The sequence below is a fragment of the Akebia trifoliata genome, chromosome 11, assembly GCF_017979445.1.
Source record: "Akebia trifoliata isolate Shusen 1 chromosome 11, ASM1797944v1, whole genome shotgun sequence".
NCBI lineage: Eukaryota > Viridiplantae > Streptophyta > Magnoliopsida > Ranunculales > Lardizabalaceae > Akebia > Akebia trifoliata.
In genome coordinates, this window is record NC_141385.1 from 37,440,251 (window position 1) to 37,455,745 (window position 15,495).

The window sequence follows — 15,495 nt, forward strand, 5'->3', positions numbered from 1 at the left end:
TCGATTGAAGAGAAAAATTAACAAAATATGTATAAAAACATACCTAAATTTTCGATGTCGAACTCAGATCGGATCTGTTTAGTTGAACCCTCACGCGTTTGAGAGTTCAAGAGAGCGAGAGATCGATATAGAGGTAGAGAGGCAGAGAGGCAGAGAGAGATTGACAGAGACAGATCTGTCGAGTATGAGATGAGAGAGAGACAGATCTGTCGATTTGCAAACGAGAGAGAGAGTGTGAGGCTTCGTTTTTGAGTGTCGATTCCTTCTCCACTAAAACAATCAACGAAGATGAGAGAGAGAGTGAGACTTCATTTTTAAATTTCAGACGAGAGAGACAGATAAAATGAAGATAGATTTCGTTTGAGACGAGAGACAGAGAAAATGAAGATAGATTTCGGGTGAGTGAGTGAGTACAGCGAGAGTGAGTGAGTGAGTTAATAGAGTTAGCGAGTTTGGGCGAAATAAACATTATATTGCGACGGTCAAACTTTGACCGTCACAAAAAGTGGTTGTGGTAGCTAATTTTTCTTGTAGTGATGTAAGTGAGGGTGCACCCTCGCGGGTAGCTCCAGTCCTAAGGAATTAATGCTCATGTTGGGTATCGAACTCACGACTTATGGGCATTAACCGCTCATCGGTACGAAATTACCATTGAGCCAACCCCTCAAGGTTTACAAAGATTTTCTATTCGAATTCTATTTTTAATGCATCAAGAAAATTGAAAATAATATAACTCTTTTGTTTCTTATCTTATATTAAAATTTAAGAGAATTGAACTATTTTTTAGAACCTTTTAAGTTTTACTTGAACAAGAATGATATAGAAATCAAAAATAAAAATTATAAAGGTAAATCATTTAAAACTTTACATCAAACCAACGGCTGAGATGGGAAGATACTCCTAAAGATTTCTCAAAAAAAATAAAGTAGCATTTTTCTATCATCTCAGTGGTTTGTTTCATGGGGATTGCTAAGAAAGTCGAATAATATTAATATTTATTTAGGAAAATCCGAAGCATATAGTTTAACTCCACTTGTTACATGAACCAAAGAGGCACGTATAAAAATTACCAAGTCAGCAAAGATAACTCTGATATCAGTCCGGATGCTTATGCACCCAGGTAGAGGATTGAAAGTTGGAACCCTCGTTTTTAAAATATCTTCTTTTAAATGAAAAGATTCTATGCAATCTCCAATACTTTTTGTACGTGTCACCAAGTGAAGGTCTAAACAACTGTAACGACGACGCGTGGAAACTAACGTGGCAATGTGTCTTGGTTCGTTGGTGCATATAAATTATTGGGCGTCGGTATTACGAAGTAGCATATACACTTCTGTAGTAATCAAAAGTTTGTTTGAAGAGAGAGAAGTTTTATTTTTCCATCAAAAGAAAATGCAGTCTGCCAAGGAGAAGCTTAGCAACATGACCAGTGCTGCTAAGGAACGTGTTCAAATTTGTCAAGCAAAGGCCCAAGAGAAGGTTCTCTCTCTCTCTCTCTCTCTCTCTCTCTCTCTCTATATATATATATATATAGGTCCCGTTCGGCACCCTAAGTTTTACCACACACTTTAACAAACGAGTTTTGTCTTACATGGGTTAGAAGTTTCAGAATGAGCTGATTTTTTGTGAGGATGATCTCTATGGTGAGGAGATCATCCTCACCAAAAATCAGCTCATTCCAAAACTTCTAACCCCATCAAAGTTGATTTACAAAAAATGGACGGTCCACGATTTTTCAACGTGTAAACATGGGGATAAACATTTCGGAATGGGCTGATTTTTGGGGAGGATGATCTTCTAATCATAGAGATCATCCTCACCAAAAATCAGCTCATTCCAAAACTTCTAACCCATGTAGGACAAAAAACGTTTGTTAAAGTGTGTGGTAAAACTTAGGGTGCTGAACATTTCCCATATAGGGTCCCGTTCGGCACCCTAAGTTTTACCACACACTTTAACAAACGTTTTTTGTCCTACATGGATTAGAAGTTTCGGAATGAACTGATTTTTTGTGAGAATGATCTCTATGGTGAGGAGATCATCCTCACCAAAAATCAGCTCATTCCAAAACTTCTAATCCATGTAGGACAAAAAACGTTTGTTAAAGTGTGTGGTAAAACTTAGGGTGCTGAACATTTCCCATATATATATATAGGGTCCCGTTCGGCACCCTAAGTTTTACCACACACTTTAACAAACGCATTTTGTCCTACATGGATTAGAAGTTTCGGAATGGGCTGATTTTTGGTGAGGATGATCTCTATGGTGAGGAGATCATCCTCACCAAAAATCAGCTCATTTCAAAACTTCTAACCCCATCAAAAATGATTTACAAAAAATGAACGGTTCACGATTTTTCAACTTGTAAACATGGGGCTAAACATTTCGGAATGGGCTGATTTTTGGGGAGGATGATCTTCTAATCATAGAGATCATCCTCACCAAAAATCAGCTCATTCCAAAACTTCTAACCCATGTAGGACAAAAAACGTTTGTTAAAGTGTGTGGTAAAACTTAGGGTGCTAAACATTTCCCATATATATATATATATATATATATATATATACTTAGAGGCTAAGGAAGAGATCGACTCTTATATGACCTTCCTGGCTCTTTGTAGTCAATGTTTGGTCTAGTAGATGATCGATCTTCTTTTTCTTTATTTTTATGAAAAATTGTAGGTGGAGATGGCGACAGCAAGGACCAAAGCAGACAAGGAGATAGCATGCGAGCGAAGGAAGGCTAGAGAATACAAAGAGAAGATGGAGCTGAACTCGGCCAAAGTTCAACACAAGGCACAGAAAGTGCATGGTGCTGGACATCATCATGGACAACCGGTTGTTGTCACACACCATGGTCATCATGGACACAATGTAACCGCCACTGCAGCACCGGCTTTCCCGGTTCTAGGTCACCCTCCAACAGAGAAGTATATGTAAATAGGCAGAAGCATGTGTGTCTCTACGTGTAATAGAGAGTAGATGATGACTGAGGTGTGGGGTGGAGATTTATTTTGTCTATGTAATATTTAGTTTTAATAAGCTATATTATTACCTTAATAATACTCTCGGGCGTGTTTGATTGCAGAGAGAAAATGTTAATTGGCAAATCCTTTTCTACTGTTTGCGGCACAATATGGAAAATTCTTTTTTATTTTTCGTTTGGATTGCACTAAAAGAAATCAAATAAAATATTATTGTAATTCAACTTTTGTGATATTTGTATAAATATAATGATAAATTTTTTTTTTTTTTGAAAGATTAGAATTATTACACCCCTAACTTTTTAAATTATTAGAGAACTACTATTTGCACCCTAAATTTTTTAGAGAGCTACTATTGGCACTTTACGTTTTAATTATTCCACCCCCCAATTTCTTAAATTATTTATCGCACTCACATTAAAAATTAAAACACATTCTTCAAATATTACAAAGGTTTGACGCAAATTATAATCTTAACAATATGACAATCGTTTAAATAAATTTCGTAGTTATTTACAATTAAGATTAGGCTCATATAATCATAAATAAAAAAAATAGATTAAATTTAATAAATAATGAGAGATTCTTTTGGCACCACAATTTTTACTTATTATTTTTTTCTTTTTTCTTTTTTTGGGTGTAATCAATAAAATTTGGACTGCCAATATCAGTTCTCTAACTTTATTTATTAAAAAAATTGATATAATTTAAAATTAATTAGTCCATTAGAAATTTACAAAACATGAATTAATTTAGATATTTTTAATTTTTTTATAAAAATAATTCATTTTTAATAATTTAAATATTTATTTTATAAATAATATTATGATTTTGTTAAAAAAAAATTTGTTTAACTTTATTTATAAAATAAATATTGATTTTGTTTGATTTGTTGTGTGCTAGCAAATTATTTTTCAATGAGAGGGTAGTAAAAAAATGATTTGTCGCTAATGAAGGAAAATCAAAGGTGTTGGCAAATCATTTTTTACGCAAATTTAGAGTTTTTGACAAGTCAAACGTTGAAAAATTGTCATTTTTCACGAAATTTCAATTTTCTTCTAATCTTCCATGCAATCAAACATACCCTTAGTGGTTTAATAGCATATATTTGTTTTGAGAACTGAAATCGACACACCAATTTTTACTTAGATAAGAGCATCTAAAGATGTTACCAATGTCATATGAATTGGAATGCTTTAATTAAAGGTTAGTGTGGCAATAGAATCTTTTATCTCAGGATGCTCAACTGCACATATTTATGGGGATGTGCAAATGTGTATCCCATGGCATAAAATCTATGGTTCTAGCACATGCCACGTCAAAAAAGTATTTTGAGTACTCCACATGGGGGAGTCTAGTTATCACAACTCCAAAAGATATCCTCACTTCAACCATCCAAATACGAATTTTCACTAGTAACTTTTAGCAAAAATTACTTACAAGGACCTTGGAGGAGGGATTTCTTTCTAATTAGTCCCTATGTTTTGTTGATAGTCCATTTGGTAAAGTTTTTATTTTTTAATGGTTCCTCAACCTCATCTTTGTAGGTTATAACGTTTTTGAAATTAGTACCCAAACTATCATTTTTTTTCATCTTCACATACTTGGGTATTCAAACAGTGATTCCAATCATTTTCGACGACTTTTTTTTATCGTAAATGATGAATGGAAATGATATACTTCTAATTTTAAACATTTAGATGTATTTTTTCTATTTATTTCGACAATTTATAACAACAACAAAAATGAAAGAACGAACAAAGTTGAGATTCAAAAAAATTATATAGTGTCGAGTTCATCACCACCTTTTATTGTCAAGCTCATTTCTTATTTATCTATAAAAAAACTACTTACTTATTGTCGAGTTCAACATTTTTACTGTTGAGTTCACGAGTTTTATTTATTGTCTCTCTCATCAATTTTATTTATTGTTGAGCTCACCACTTTTTACTGTCAAGCACACCAATTTTTATTGTTGAATTCGACAATTTTTAAAATCGAACTCAACAATAAAAAGTGGTGAGCTCAACGTCGGAAAAACCTACCCATTTTTGTTCTTCAAATTTTTCTAACTAAAATACATGGAAAGATCGGCTGAAAACTTGATACAATGACTTGTGAAGATGATTTTAAACCAAAAAAATCATTCTTGATTAATTTTCATTCAAAAATGAAGCAAAATAATTTGAAAAAATCTTAGGTTTTTATGTACATCTTCAAAATACTTATAAAAAATCCTTGAAAATGACTTCTTTTTTCTTCTCAAATCCTTTCCATTATAATGGTGTCTTCAAAACTCGACTGGGATATTGAAAATCCAATTTTTTTTTTTAATGAAAAGAGTGAGTTCAATTGATTTGGGAAATTTCGACATTTCTCTCATGAGAGATGGGGTGTGGATTGGGGGTCCTGGGACTAAATGGAAATATTTACAAAAAAAATTTTGACATTTCTCTTATGAGAGATGCGGTTTTAAAACCGCCCGTACTTGGTCACTAAAAGGAATTAGCGACACCACTATAGTAGGCAGTTTAATTAAACCGCCCTTATATATAGTGGAGGCAGTTTTCATAAAATTGGTGATAGTTTAAAACCACCTCTAAAAACCTCAAATTTTATAGTGATTTATTAATTGTGTTCAGGTTAGTCTTATCGCCAGGGCTTTATTGTGTTCTTGTTCCCATTTTTTTTAAAGAAAGCCTTTTTATAAACCTGTACTCATCAATTTAGATATTACTTTGTCAAATCTTATAATTCTAAACCTTCTAGAATTCTTAACCTGTCATTATCATCAAACATTTTTAGAACTCTAAAACCTATAGAAGTCTAAAGTAGGGTTCACTTTATAATAGGACTTAGTCCTAACACGATGTTGGTGCTTGGGACGACGACTTTATCTCTATCAAAGGGTGGGCCTCGTAATTTGTTTTTACCCCCTCGGAAAATGTTCAATGAATCAAATCAATATACGCAATGGCAAGATTTGCCCCACTGTTTCCACTAACAATCATCTATGTAATCCACTACCTTTGGTGCAATCGATATGGATCTAAAAAATACATAGTTGTGCAATCTCGACCATTGAAGAATCTGATTGAAAAAGTATGATTCATTCTTCGATAGTGTCAGATCAAGAACCATAAATCCACGACTAAACTTGTGAATAATTGTTGTCCTATATATTGGTCGTTTCTCCTTGCCCAATCCATAGAACACGGTCTTGTCCAAGGATTAGTCCTCAGGCACATGCAACACCTACACATAACATGCACTAGGTAAGTAAGGGTACACCCTCGTGGGTGGCTCCAATCCTAAGGAATTAATGCTCCTATTAGGTATCGAACTCACGACTTATGGGCATTAACGCTCATCAGTACGAAATTACCATTGAGCCAACCCCTCAAGGTTTACAAAGATTTTCTATTCGAATTCTATTTTTAATACATCAAGAAAATTGAAAATAATATAACTCTTTTGTTTCTTATCTTATATTAAAATATTAGAGAATTGAAGTATTTTTTATAACCTTCTAAGTTTTACTTGAACAAGATTGATATAGAAATCAAAAATAAAAATTATAAAGCTAAATCATTGAAAACTTTACATTAAACCAACGGCTAAGATGGAAAGATACTCCTAAAGATTCTCAAGAAAATAAAGTAGCATTTTTCTATCATCTCAGTGGTTTGTTTCATGGGGATTGCTAAGATAGGGTCGAATAATATTAATATTTATTTAGGAAAATCCGAAGCATATAGTATAACTCCACTTGTTACATGAAAAAAAAGAGACACGTATAAAAATTGCCAAGTCAGCAAAGATAACTCTGATATCCAGTCCGGATGCTTATGCACCAAGGTTGGAGAATTGAAAGTTGAAACCCTCCTTTTTAAAATATCTCCTTTTAAATGAAAAGATTCTATGCAATCTCCAATACTTTTTGTACGTGTTACCAAGTGAAGGTCTAAACAACTGTAAAGATGACGCGTGGAAACTAACGTGGCAATGTGTCGTGGTTCGTTGGTGTATATAAATTATTGAGCGTCGGTATTACGAAGTAGCATATATTTCAGTCGTAATCAAAAGTTTGTTTGAAGAGAAACAAGTTTTATTTTTCCAGAAAAAGAAAATGCAGTCTGCCAAGGAGAAGCTTAGCAACATCACCAGTGCTGCTAAGGAGCGTGTTCAAATTTGTAAAGCAAAGGCCCAAGAGAAGGTTCTCTCTCTCTCTCTCTCTCTCTCTCTCTCTCTCTCTCTCTCTCTCTCTCTCTCTCTCTCTCTCTCTCTCTCTCTCTCTACTTAAATTAGAGGCTAAGGAAGAGATCAACTCTTATATGACCTTCCTGGCTCTTTGTAGTCAATGTTTGGTCTAGTAGATGATCGATCTTTTTTTCTTTTTTTATGAAAAATTGTAGGTGGAGATGGCGACAGCAAGGACCAAAGCAGACAAGGAGATAGCACGCGAGCGAAGGAAGGCGAGAGAATTCAAAGCGAAGATGGAGCTGCACGCGGCCAAACTTCAACACAAGGCACAGAAAGTGCATGGTGCTGGACATCATCATGGACACCCGGTTGCTGTCACACACCATGGTCATCATGGACACAATGTAACCGGCACTGCAGCACCGGCTTTCCCGGTTCTAGGTCACCCTCCAGCAGGTAAGTATATGTAAATAGGCAGAAGCATGTGTGTGTCTGTACGTGTGTTGGAGACTGTAATAGTGACTAGATGATGAATGAGGTGTGGGGTTGAGACTTATTTTGTCCGTGTAATATTTAGTTTTAATAAGTTATATTATTATCTTAATAATACCTTTTTTTAGGGCGTGTTTGATTGCAGAGAAAATATTAGTTGGCAAATCCTTTTCCTTTTCTACTGTTTGGGCACAACATGGAAAATTATTTTTATTCTTTTAGATTAGATTGCACTAAAAGAAATCAAATAAAATATTATTTTAATTAAACTTTTATGATATTTGTATAAATATAATGATAAATTTTATTTTTATTTTGAAAGATTAGAATTATTACACCCTAACTTCTTAAATTATTAGAGAACTACTATTGGCACTCTAAATTTTTTAGAGAGCTACTATTGGTACTTTACGTTTTAATTATTCCACCCCAATTTCTTAAATTATTTATCACTCAGTTTATAATCTCAACAATATGACACTCAGTTTAAATAAATTTAATAGTTATTTACAATTATGATTAGGCTCACATGATCATAAATTAAAAAAATAATAAATTAAATATAATAAATAATGAGAGTTTCTTTTGGCACCACAACTTTTATTTATTATTTTCTTTTTTATTTGGGGTGTAATCAATAAAATTTGGGGTGTCAATAGCAATTCTCTAACTTTATTTATTAAAAAAATTGATATAATTTAAAATTAATTATTCCATTAGAAATTTACAAAACATGAATTAATTTAAATTTTTTTAATTTTTTATAAAAATAATTAATTTTTAATAATTTAAATATTTATTTTATAAATAATATTATGATTTTGTTTATTTTTTTTGTTTAATTTTATTTATAAAATAAATATTGATTTTGTTTGATTTCTCGTATGTTAGCAAATCATTTTTCAAGGAGAGGATAGTAAAAAAAATGATTTGTCACTAATGAAGGAAAATCGAGAGTGTTAGCAAATCATTTTTTGCACAAATTTAGGGTATGTTTGATTGCACATGGAAAATAGGGTGGAAAATGACATTTTTCAAGTGTTTGATTGCACATGCAAATGGAAATTCATTTTCCACCCCATTCAAAAAGTCCACTAAATCATGGATTTCACTTTCCCACCCATATGGGTGGGAAAATGAAATCCACCCATATTTTCCATCCTCAATTCTTCCCTACCACCACCATTACACTAACCTTGCCGTCGCCGCCGTCACCATTGCTGTCGGCTCCGTCTTCGAACACCTTCTCTCTCTCTCTCTCTCTCTCTCTCTCTCTCTCTCTCTCTCTCTCTCCCTCACCTCCTCTGCCACCACCACCACCACTACGTTTTCCCCCCATCTTCCTCACTTACCTCCGTCGTCGCCGCTACCACCTAACCTCCACCATCGCCACATCCTCCCCCTTTCCTCTTCCTTGTCATCTTCTTATTCCTCTCCCCCTCCTCTCATCTTCTTCCTCCTTCTCCTCTTCTTCTTTTTTCTCATATTTTTTCATGATTTTATCGAAGTGAAATCAAACAATGGAATTTGATTTTCCAACCCTACCTATTTTCCACTACTAATTTTCCATGGATTTCAAATTCCATGGAAAGTGACTTTCCATACAATCAAACATACCAAGTTTTTGATGAGTCAAATGCTGGAAAATTATCATTTTTTCAAGAAGTTTCAATTTTCTTCTAATTATCCATGCAATCAAACATACCCTTAGTGATTTAATAGCATATATTTATTTAGAGAACTGAAATTGACACACCAATTTTTACTTAGATAAGAGCATCTAAAGATGTTACCAATGTCATATGCATTGGAATGCTTTAATTAAAGGTTAGTGTGGCAATAAAATCTTTATCCTTGGGATGCTCAACTGCACATATTTATGGGGATGTGCAAATGTGTATCCCATGGCATAAAATCTACGGTTCTAGCACATGCCACGCCAAAAAAGTATTTTGAGTACTCCACATGGGGGAGTCCGATTATCACAACTCCAAAAGATATCCTCACTTCAACCATCCAAATACGAATTTTCACCGGTAACTTTTTGGGAAAATTACTTACAAGGACCTTGGAGGAGGGATTTTTTTCTAATTAGTCCCTATGTTTTGTTGATAGTCCATTTGGTAAAGTTTTATTTTTTAATGGTCCTTCAACTTCATCCTTGTAGGTTATAATGTTTTTGAAATTAGTACCCAAGCTATCTTTTTTTTCATCTTCACATACTTTGGTATTCCAACAGTGATTCCAATCATTTTCAACAATTTTTTTAATTAAATGATGAATGAAAATGATATACTTCTAATTTTAAACATTTACATGTATTTTTTAATATTTATTTCGACGATTTATAACAATAACAAAAATTGAAAGAACAAAGTTGAGATACAAAAAACATTATATAGTGTCGAGTTCATCACCACCTTTTATCGTCAAGCTCATTTCTTATTTATCTATAAAAAAAACTTCTTACTTATTATCGAGTTCAATATTTTTATTGTTGAGTTCACGAGTTTTATTTATTGTCTCTCTCATCAATTTTATTTATTGTTGAGCTCACCACTTTTTATTGTCAAGCACACCAATTTTATTATTGAATTCGACAATTTTTAAAATCAAACTCGACAATAAAAAGTGGTGAGCTCAACGTCGGTAAAACCTACTCATTTTTATTTTTCTAACTAAAATACATGAAAAGATCGGCTAAAAACTTGATACAACAACTTGTGAAGATGATTTTAAACCAAAAAAAAAAAAACCATTCTTGATTAATTTTCATTCAAAAATGAAGCAAAAAAAATTTGAAAAAATCCTTAATTTTTTATGTACATCTTCAAAATACTTTTTAAAAAATCTTTGAAAATGACTTCTTTTTTCTTCTCAAATCCTTTCCATTATAATGGAGTCTTCGAAACTCGACTAGAATATCGAAAATCCAAATTTTTTTAATGAAAAGAGTGAGTTCGATTGATTTGGGAAATTTCGACATTTCTCTCATGAGAGATGCGGTGTAAATTGGGGTCCAGGGATTAAATGGAAACGTTTATAATGAGAAATAATTACTAACTGGACTATTAGGAGAAGCCCTAAAACTTAGGGATTAATTAAAAAGCAATCCCTCCTCTAAGATCATTTAAGTAAATTTTCTAACTTTTATCATGTTTTGATGGTGGCCTTATTACAATTACAAATATTGTTAGGAGGGAAGCCACGGAAGCAAACCACCTAGAGAGAAACCCTTTATCGAAACTTATACCAAGTTTCAAAATCGAAACTTATACCAAGTTCCAAAACACACCAATAAGCAATGACTAACACTACTAGCAATCAAAGTAAAGTAAAACTAACTATGAACGTAAATAACAAATAAAGAGATGCTCACACAATATTTACGTGGTTCAGCGATGTGCCTACGTCCATGGAGGTGAAGGGAGAATCCACTATATGAAGAAACCAACGACTTGCACAACCGCAAGTTCGTCTCAAAAAGAAAGCTCGATTTTTAATCAAAGAGAAGATCAACCTCTTCCTTTGTAATCTTCCTAGCCCTCTCTCTAATTTTACAGATTTCTATCTAACTGATTCTACCACAAGATAACTGTTGTATTTATAATAGAGAGAGATATGTTATTGTCACACCAACTATTGCTGATAGATGTTATTGCCACACCAATTACTATTGCTGATGCCACAATTCTCCACCTCGTACATAATTTGAAAACACCTCAAATTTTGAATGAACACAAGAAGAAGCTGCAAGCATGCAAAGCTATACCACACAAGAGTAACCTGTAACACCAACCCGACTGCATCATTCTGACCATGGCTGCCTATGTACCCTCTGATCGGGATCAAGCCATCGTAATTCTTTTCATCTCTTCATAAAGACTCCACCTCACCCCAACTCCGCCCTGAAAGGCCATGCCCTCTTGGGCAACTCAACACGAGCCAATATGAAGCAAGTCCAAGCAGTGCTGAAACTTGCTACCTGTCACCACCTTGGTTAACATGTCTGCGGGGTTCTCATTTGTATGCACCTTCATGAGAGAAACATCACCTTCCTCTATGACATCCTGCACAAAATGATACCTGACGTCGATATGCTTGGTACAAGCATGATGAACTTGATTCTTAGCCAAGTGAATCGCACTCTGACTATCACACCACAAGTTCACACAATCCTGTTTAATCCCCAAATCATCTAGAATACCCCACAGCCACAATGCTTCCTTCACTCCCTCTAACATGGCCATGTACTCGGCCTCTGTAGTAGAAAGTGCCACTGTAGCCTGTAACATCAATTGCCAACTAACTGGAGCACCATGTATACTAAATACATAACCAGTAGTAGACCGTCGTCTGTCTAGATCACCTGCATAATCTGAGTCAACAAACCCACTAATCTGACATGTATCTCCACCAAAACACAAACCCGTATCAGCGGTACCCTTCAAGTACCTCAGGACCCATTTCACTGCTTCCCAATGTGTCTTCCCCGGGTTCGCCATGAACCTACTGGGCACATTGACCGCTTGTGACATATCTGGACGTGTACAAACCATGGCATACATCAAACTGCCAACTGCACTAGCATAAGGTACACATTCCATGTGTGCCTTCTCTTCCGCTGTAATGGGAGATTGTTTACTAGAGAGCCTGAAATGTGGAGTCACCACTGACTTAGCACCTTGCATCCCGAACCTTGCGATGACCCGCTCAATGTAGCCTTTCTGACTTAAGAACAATCGCTGGTTTGACCTCTCTCTTCTGATCTCCATACCCAGTATTTTCTTAGCAGCACCCATATCCTTCATCTCAAACTCTTTACCAAGTTGAGATTTCAGCCTATTTATCTCCACCTTGTTCAACGAAGCAATAAGCATATCATCTACATACACAAGAATATAGATATAATCACCTCCACGAAGCTTCCGAATATAGACACAACAGTCATAATCACTTCTGGAGAACCCATGTTTTAGCATGAAGGAATCAAATCGCTTGTACCACTACCGAGGAGATTGCTTTAATCCATAAAGTGATTTCCTCAAGTGACATACCTGACGTTCCTTACCCTCAACCTTGTAGCCCTCAGGTTGATGCATATAAATTTTCTCATCCAAGTCTCCGTGCAAGAAGGTTGTTTTAACATCGAGTTGTTCCAACTCAAGATCACCATGAGCAACAATACTCAATAGCACCCGAATAGAAGGATGCTTTACCACAGGAGAAAAAATCTCATTGTAATCAACACCCTCTCTTTGTGCAAACCCCTTAGCCACTAGTCTAGCCATGTACCTTGTACCGTCGAGATTGGAAGGATCCTCTTTCTTTTTGTACACCCACTTACAACCAATAGCTTTCTTTCCCACGGGCAATGAAACTACCTCCCATGTTTGGTTCTTCCAGAGAGATTCCATATCTTCTTCCATCGTAGCTAACCAACTCTCACTATCTCTATCCCGAATAGCTTCTTTGAAGGTGACCGGCTCATCATCCTCCATTGAGAGTGCGTACTCAACCAAGTTTACCTGCCCATAATGCCTCAGAGGCTGATCTGAACCCAGTTTTTGAACTTGCTTGTATGCTCGCTTCGGCTTAATGGAAGCCAAAGACTCTTCAAGCTATTGTTGTTGAAGCGCTTGTATATTCTCTTGTTGAACCTCCTTATGTTCAAGCTCATCATCACTCTCATCTTGAGTGTCTCTATGAAGCTCCTCTTGAACATGACTAGAACCTGATTGGTCTTTAGGTTCTATATCAATCACTTGAGACTTTGAAGTCTCAACACCTTCATAACCGGGCACCATAGCTTTTGACAAAGCTACCATGGAGCTCTCATCAAAAGTAACATCTCTGTTGATTATGAACTTAGAATCCTCTACACACCAAAGGCGATAGCGTTTTACTCCCGTTGCATACCCCAAGAATATTGCCTTCTTGTCTCTAGCGGCAAGTTTTCCCTCGTTGACATGGTAATAAGCTATGCAACTTAAAATTCTAAGTCTCTCATAATCTGCATGCTCTCCTGACCACACCCTGTAAGGTACATCTCCATCTAACTTTGAATGTGAAAACCGGTTCACTATGTAGCAAGCTATAGCAACCGACTCTGCCCACCATTCTTTTCCCAAACCAGCATACGAGCGCATACACATTGCTCTCTCCCGCAATGTTCAGTTCAGTCTCTCTGTGACTTCATTCTGCTGTGGTGTTTTTCTGACTGTCCAGTGTCGAGCAATACCTTCCTGATCACAGAACTCCTTGAAGGCTCCCTCTGTATACTCTGTACCGTTATCAGATCGTAATGTCTTCAATTTTCTGCTCGTTCTGTTTTCAACCATTGTTTTCCACTTCTTGAATGTCTCAAATACCTCATTCTTATGCTTAAGGAAATAAATCCAAGCATACCTAGAATAATCATCCACGAATGAGACAAAATACCTAGAATCACCTTTAGAAGTTTCCGTAACCGGACCCCAAACATCTGTATGCACATAGTTTAATATACCTCCACTTCTGTGTTTGCTTGAAGAGAACTGAACCCGGTGTGCCTTTTCATACACACAATGCTTGCAAAAATCCATGCAGGCTTTTTCATGTTCTTCAGCAAACCTTCCTTACCGAGCAGATTTAGACCCTTTTCTGACATATACCCAAGCCGCATGTGCCATAACCTAGTGCATTCAGTTGGGTCTCCACCACTTCCAACTGTTCCAACTGCTACATTTCCTGTAATTGTAGTACCCAAAAGAGCATAGAGATTACCATGACGAATGCCCTTCATCACCACCAAGGAACCATGAACAACCTTTTTCACTCCATATTCCATAACTATCTTGCAACCACCGGAATCTAAAGTACCAACAGTAAGGTTTTTTCGCAAGTCAGGAACATGTCTCACATCCATCAAGGTTCTGACCACTCCATCATGCATCTTGATTTTAATTGAACCAAGCCCCACCGTTTTACAAGCATGGTTATTACCCATCAATACGGTTCCACCATCAATGCCTTTGTAGGTAGTAAACCACTTCCTATTTAAACACATATGGTAAGAGCAACCCGAATCAAGAATTCACTTACTGGAGATTTCTTCATCACTCGTAACGGAGTAGCATTCATCACTGCCCCCCTCTTCCGAGGCATAGCTAGCCTCTTGCTTGCCTTGTTGCTTCCCATTAAACTTGCTTTTGTTGTTGTTCTTCCCGCCTACTCTTTTGTTAGGGCAATTTGCCTTGAAATGCCCAAGCTCATCGTATTTGAAACACGGTCTTTCCGCAAGAGGTTTAGAACTCGATATAGACTTTCCTCCATTGCCTTTTCCTCGCTCATTTCTTCTTCTTCTTACAAACAGCCCTGTGCTTGCTCCTTATTACCACTAGTAGCCATGCCACTAGTTGCAATCTTTCGAAGATCATCCGCTAGAAGTGATGTTCTAGTCTCATTCATCGTTAAATTTTCACCCACAAGCATCAATGTTTGTGCAAAGTTCTCAAATGACTTTGGCAACAAAAGTGCTTGATCCTCATCTTCTACCTTCACATCAATATCCTTCAAATCTGATATGATCCTATCAAACTTGTTAATATACTCCCGGATTGGTGTATCTTCCTCCATCTTGCAAGTATACAATCTGGACTTCAAATAGATCCGATTTGTTAGAGTCTTCGTCATGAAGTTGTTTTCTAACTTTGACCACACACCCGTAGTCGTTACTTCTCCATCTAACAAGAAAGCTACATCCCTTTCAAGGCATAGAATTATCGACGCTCGTGCTTCGAGATCTAACTCTACCCAATCCTCATCAGACATGTCTT

The 15,495-nt window shown here is 35.8% G+C and overlaps 2 protein-coding genes across 2 annotated transcripts; both read left to right on the forward strand.

Annotated features, from left to right (window-relative positions):
• The first annotated feature begins 1,317 nt into the window (after window positions 1–1,317).
• On the forward strand, window positions 1,318–3,064 carry LOC147391487 (uncharacterized). The gene is made up of 2 exons (XM_086457304.1): window positions 1,318–1,479; window positions 2,682–3,064. Exons 1-2 carry the CDS (start codon window positions 1,393–1,395, stop codon window positions 2,937–2,939), a joined length of 345 nt encoding a protein of 114 aa, XP_086313430.1. The 5' UTR covers window positions 1,318–1,392; the 3' UTR covers window positions 2,940–3,064.
• Window positions 3,065–7,038: 3,974 nt separating this feature from the next.
• On the forward strand, window positions 7,039–7,808 carry LOC147391488 (uncharacterized). The gene is made up of 2 exons (XM_086457277.1): window positions 7,039–7,199; window positions 7,399–7,808. Exons 1-2 carry the CDS (start codon window positions 7,113–7,115, stop codon window positions 7,654–7,656), a joined length of 345 nt encoding a protein of 114 aa, XP_086313403.1. The 5' UTR covers window positions 7,039–7,112; the 3' UTR covers window positions 7,657–7,808.
• The last annotated feature ends 7,687 nt before the right edge of the window (window positions 7,809–15,495 follow it).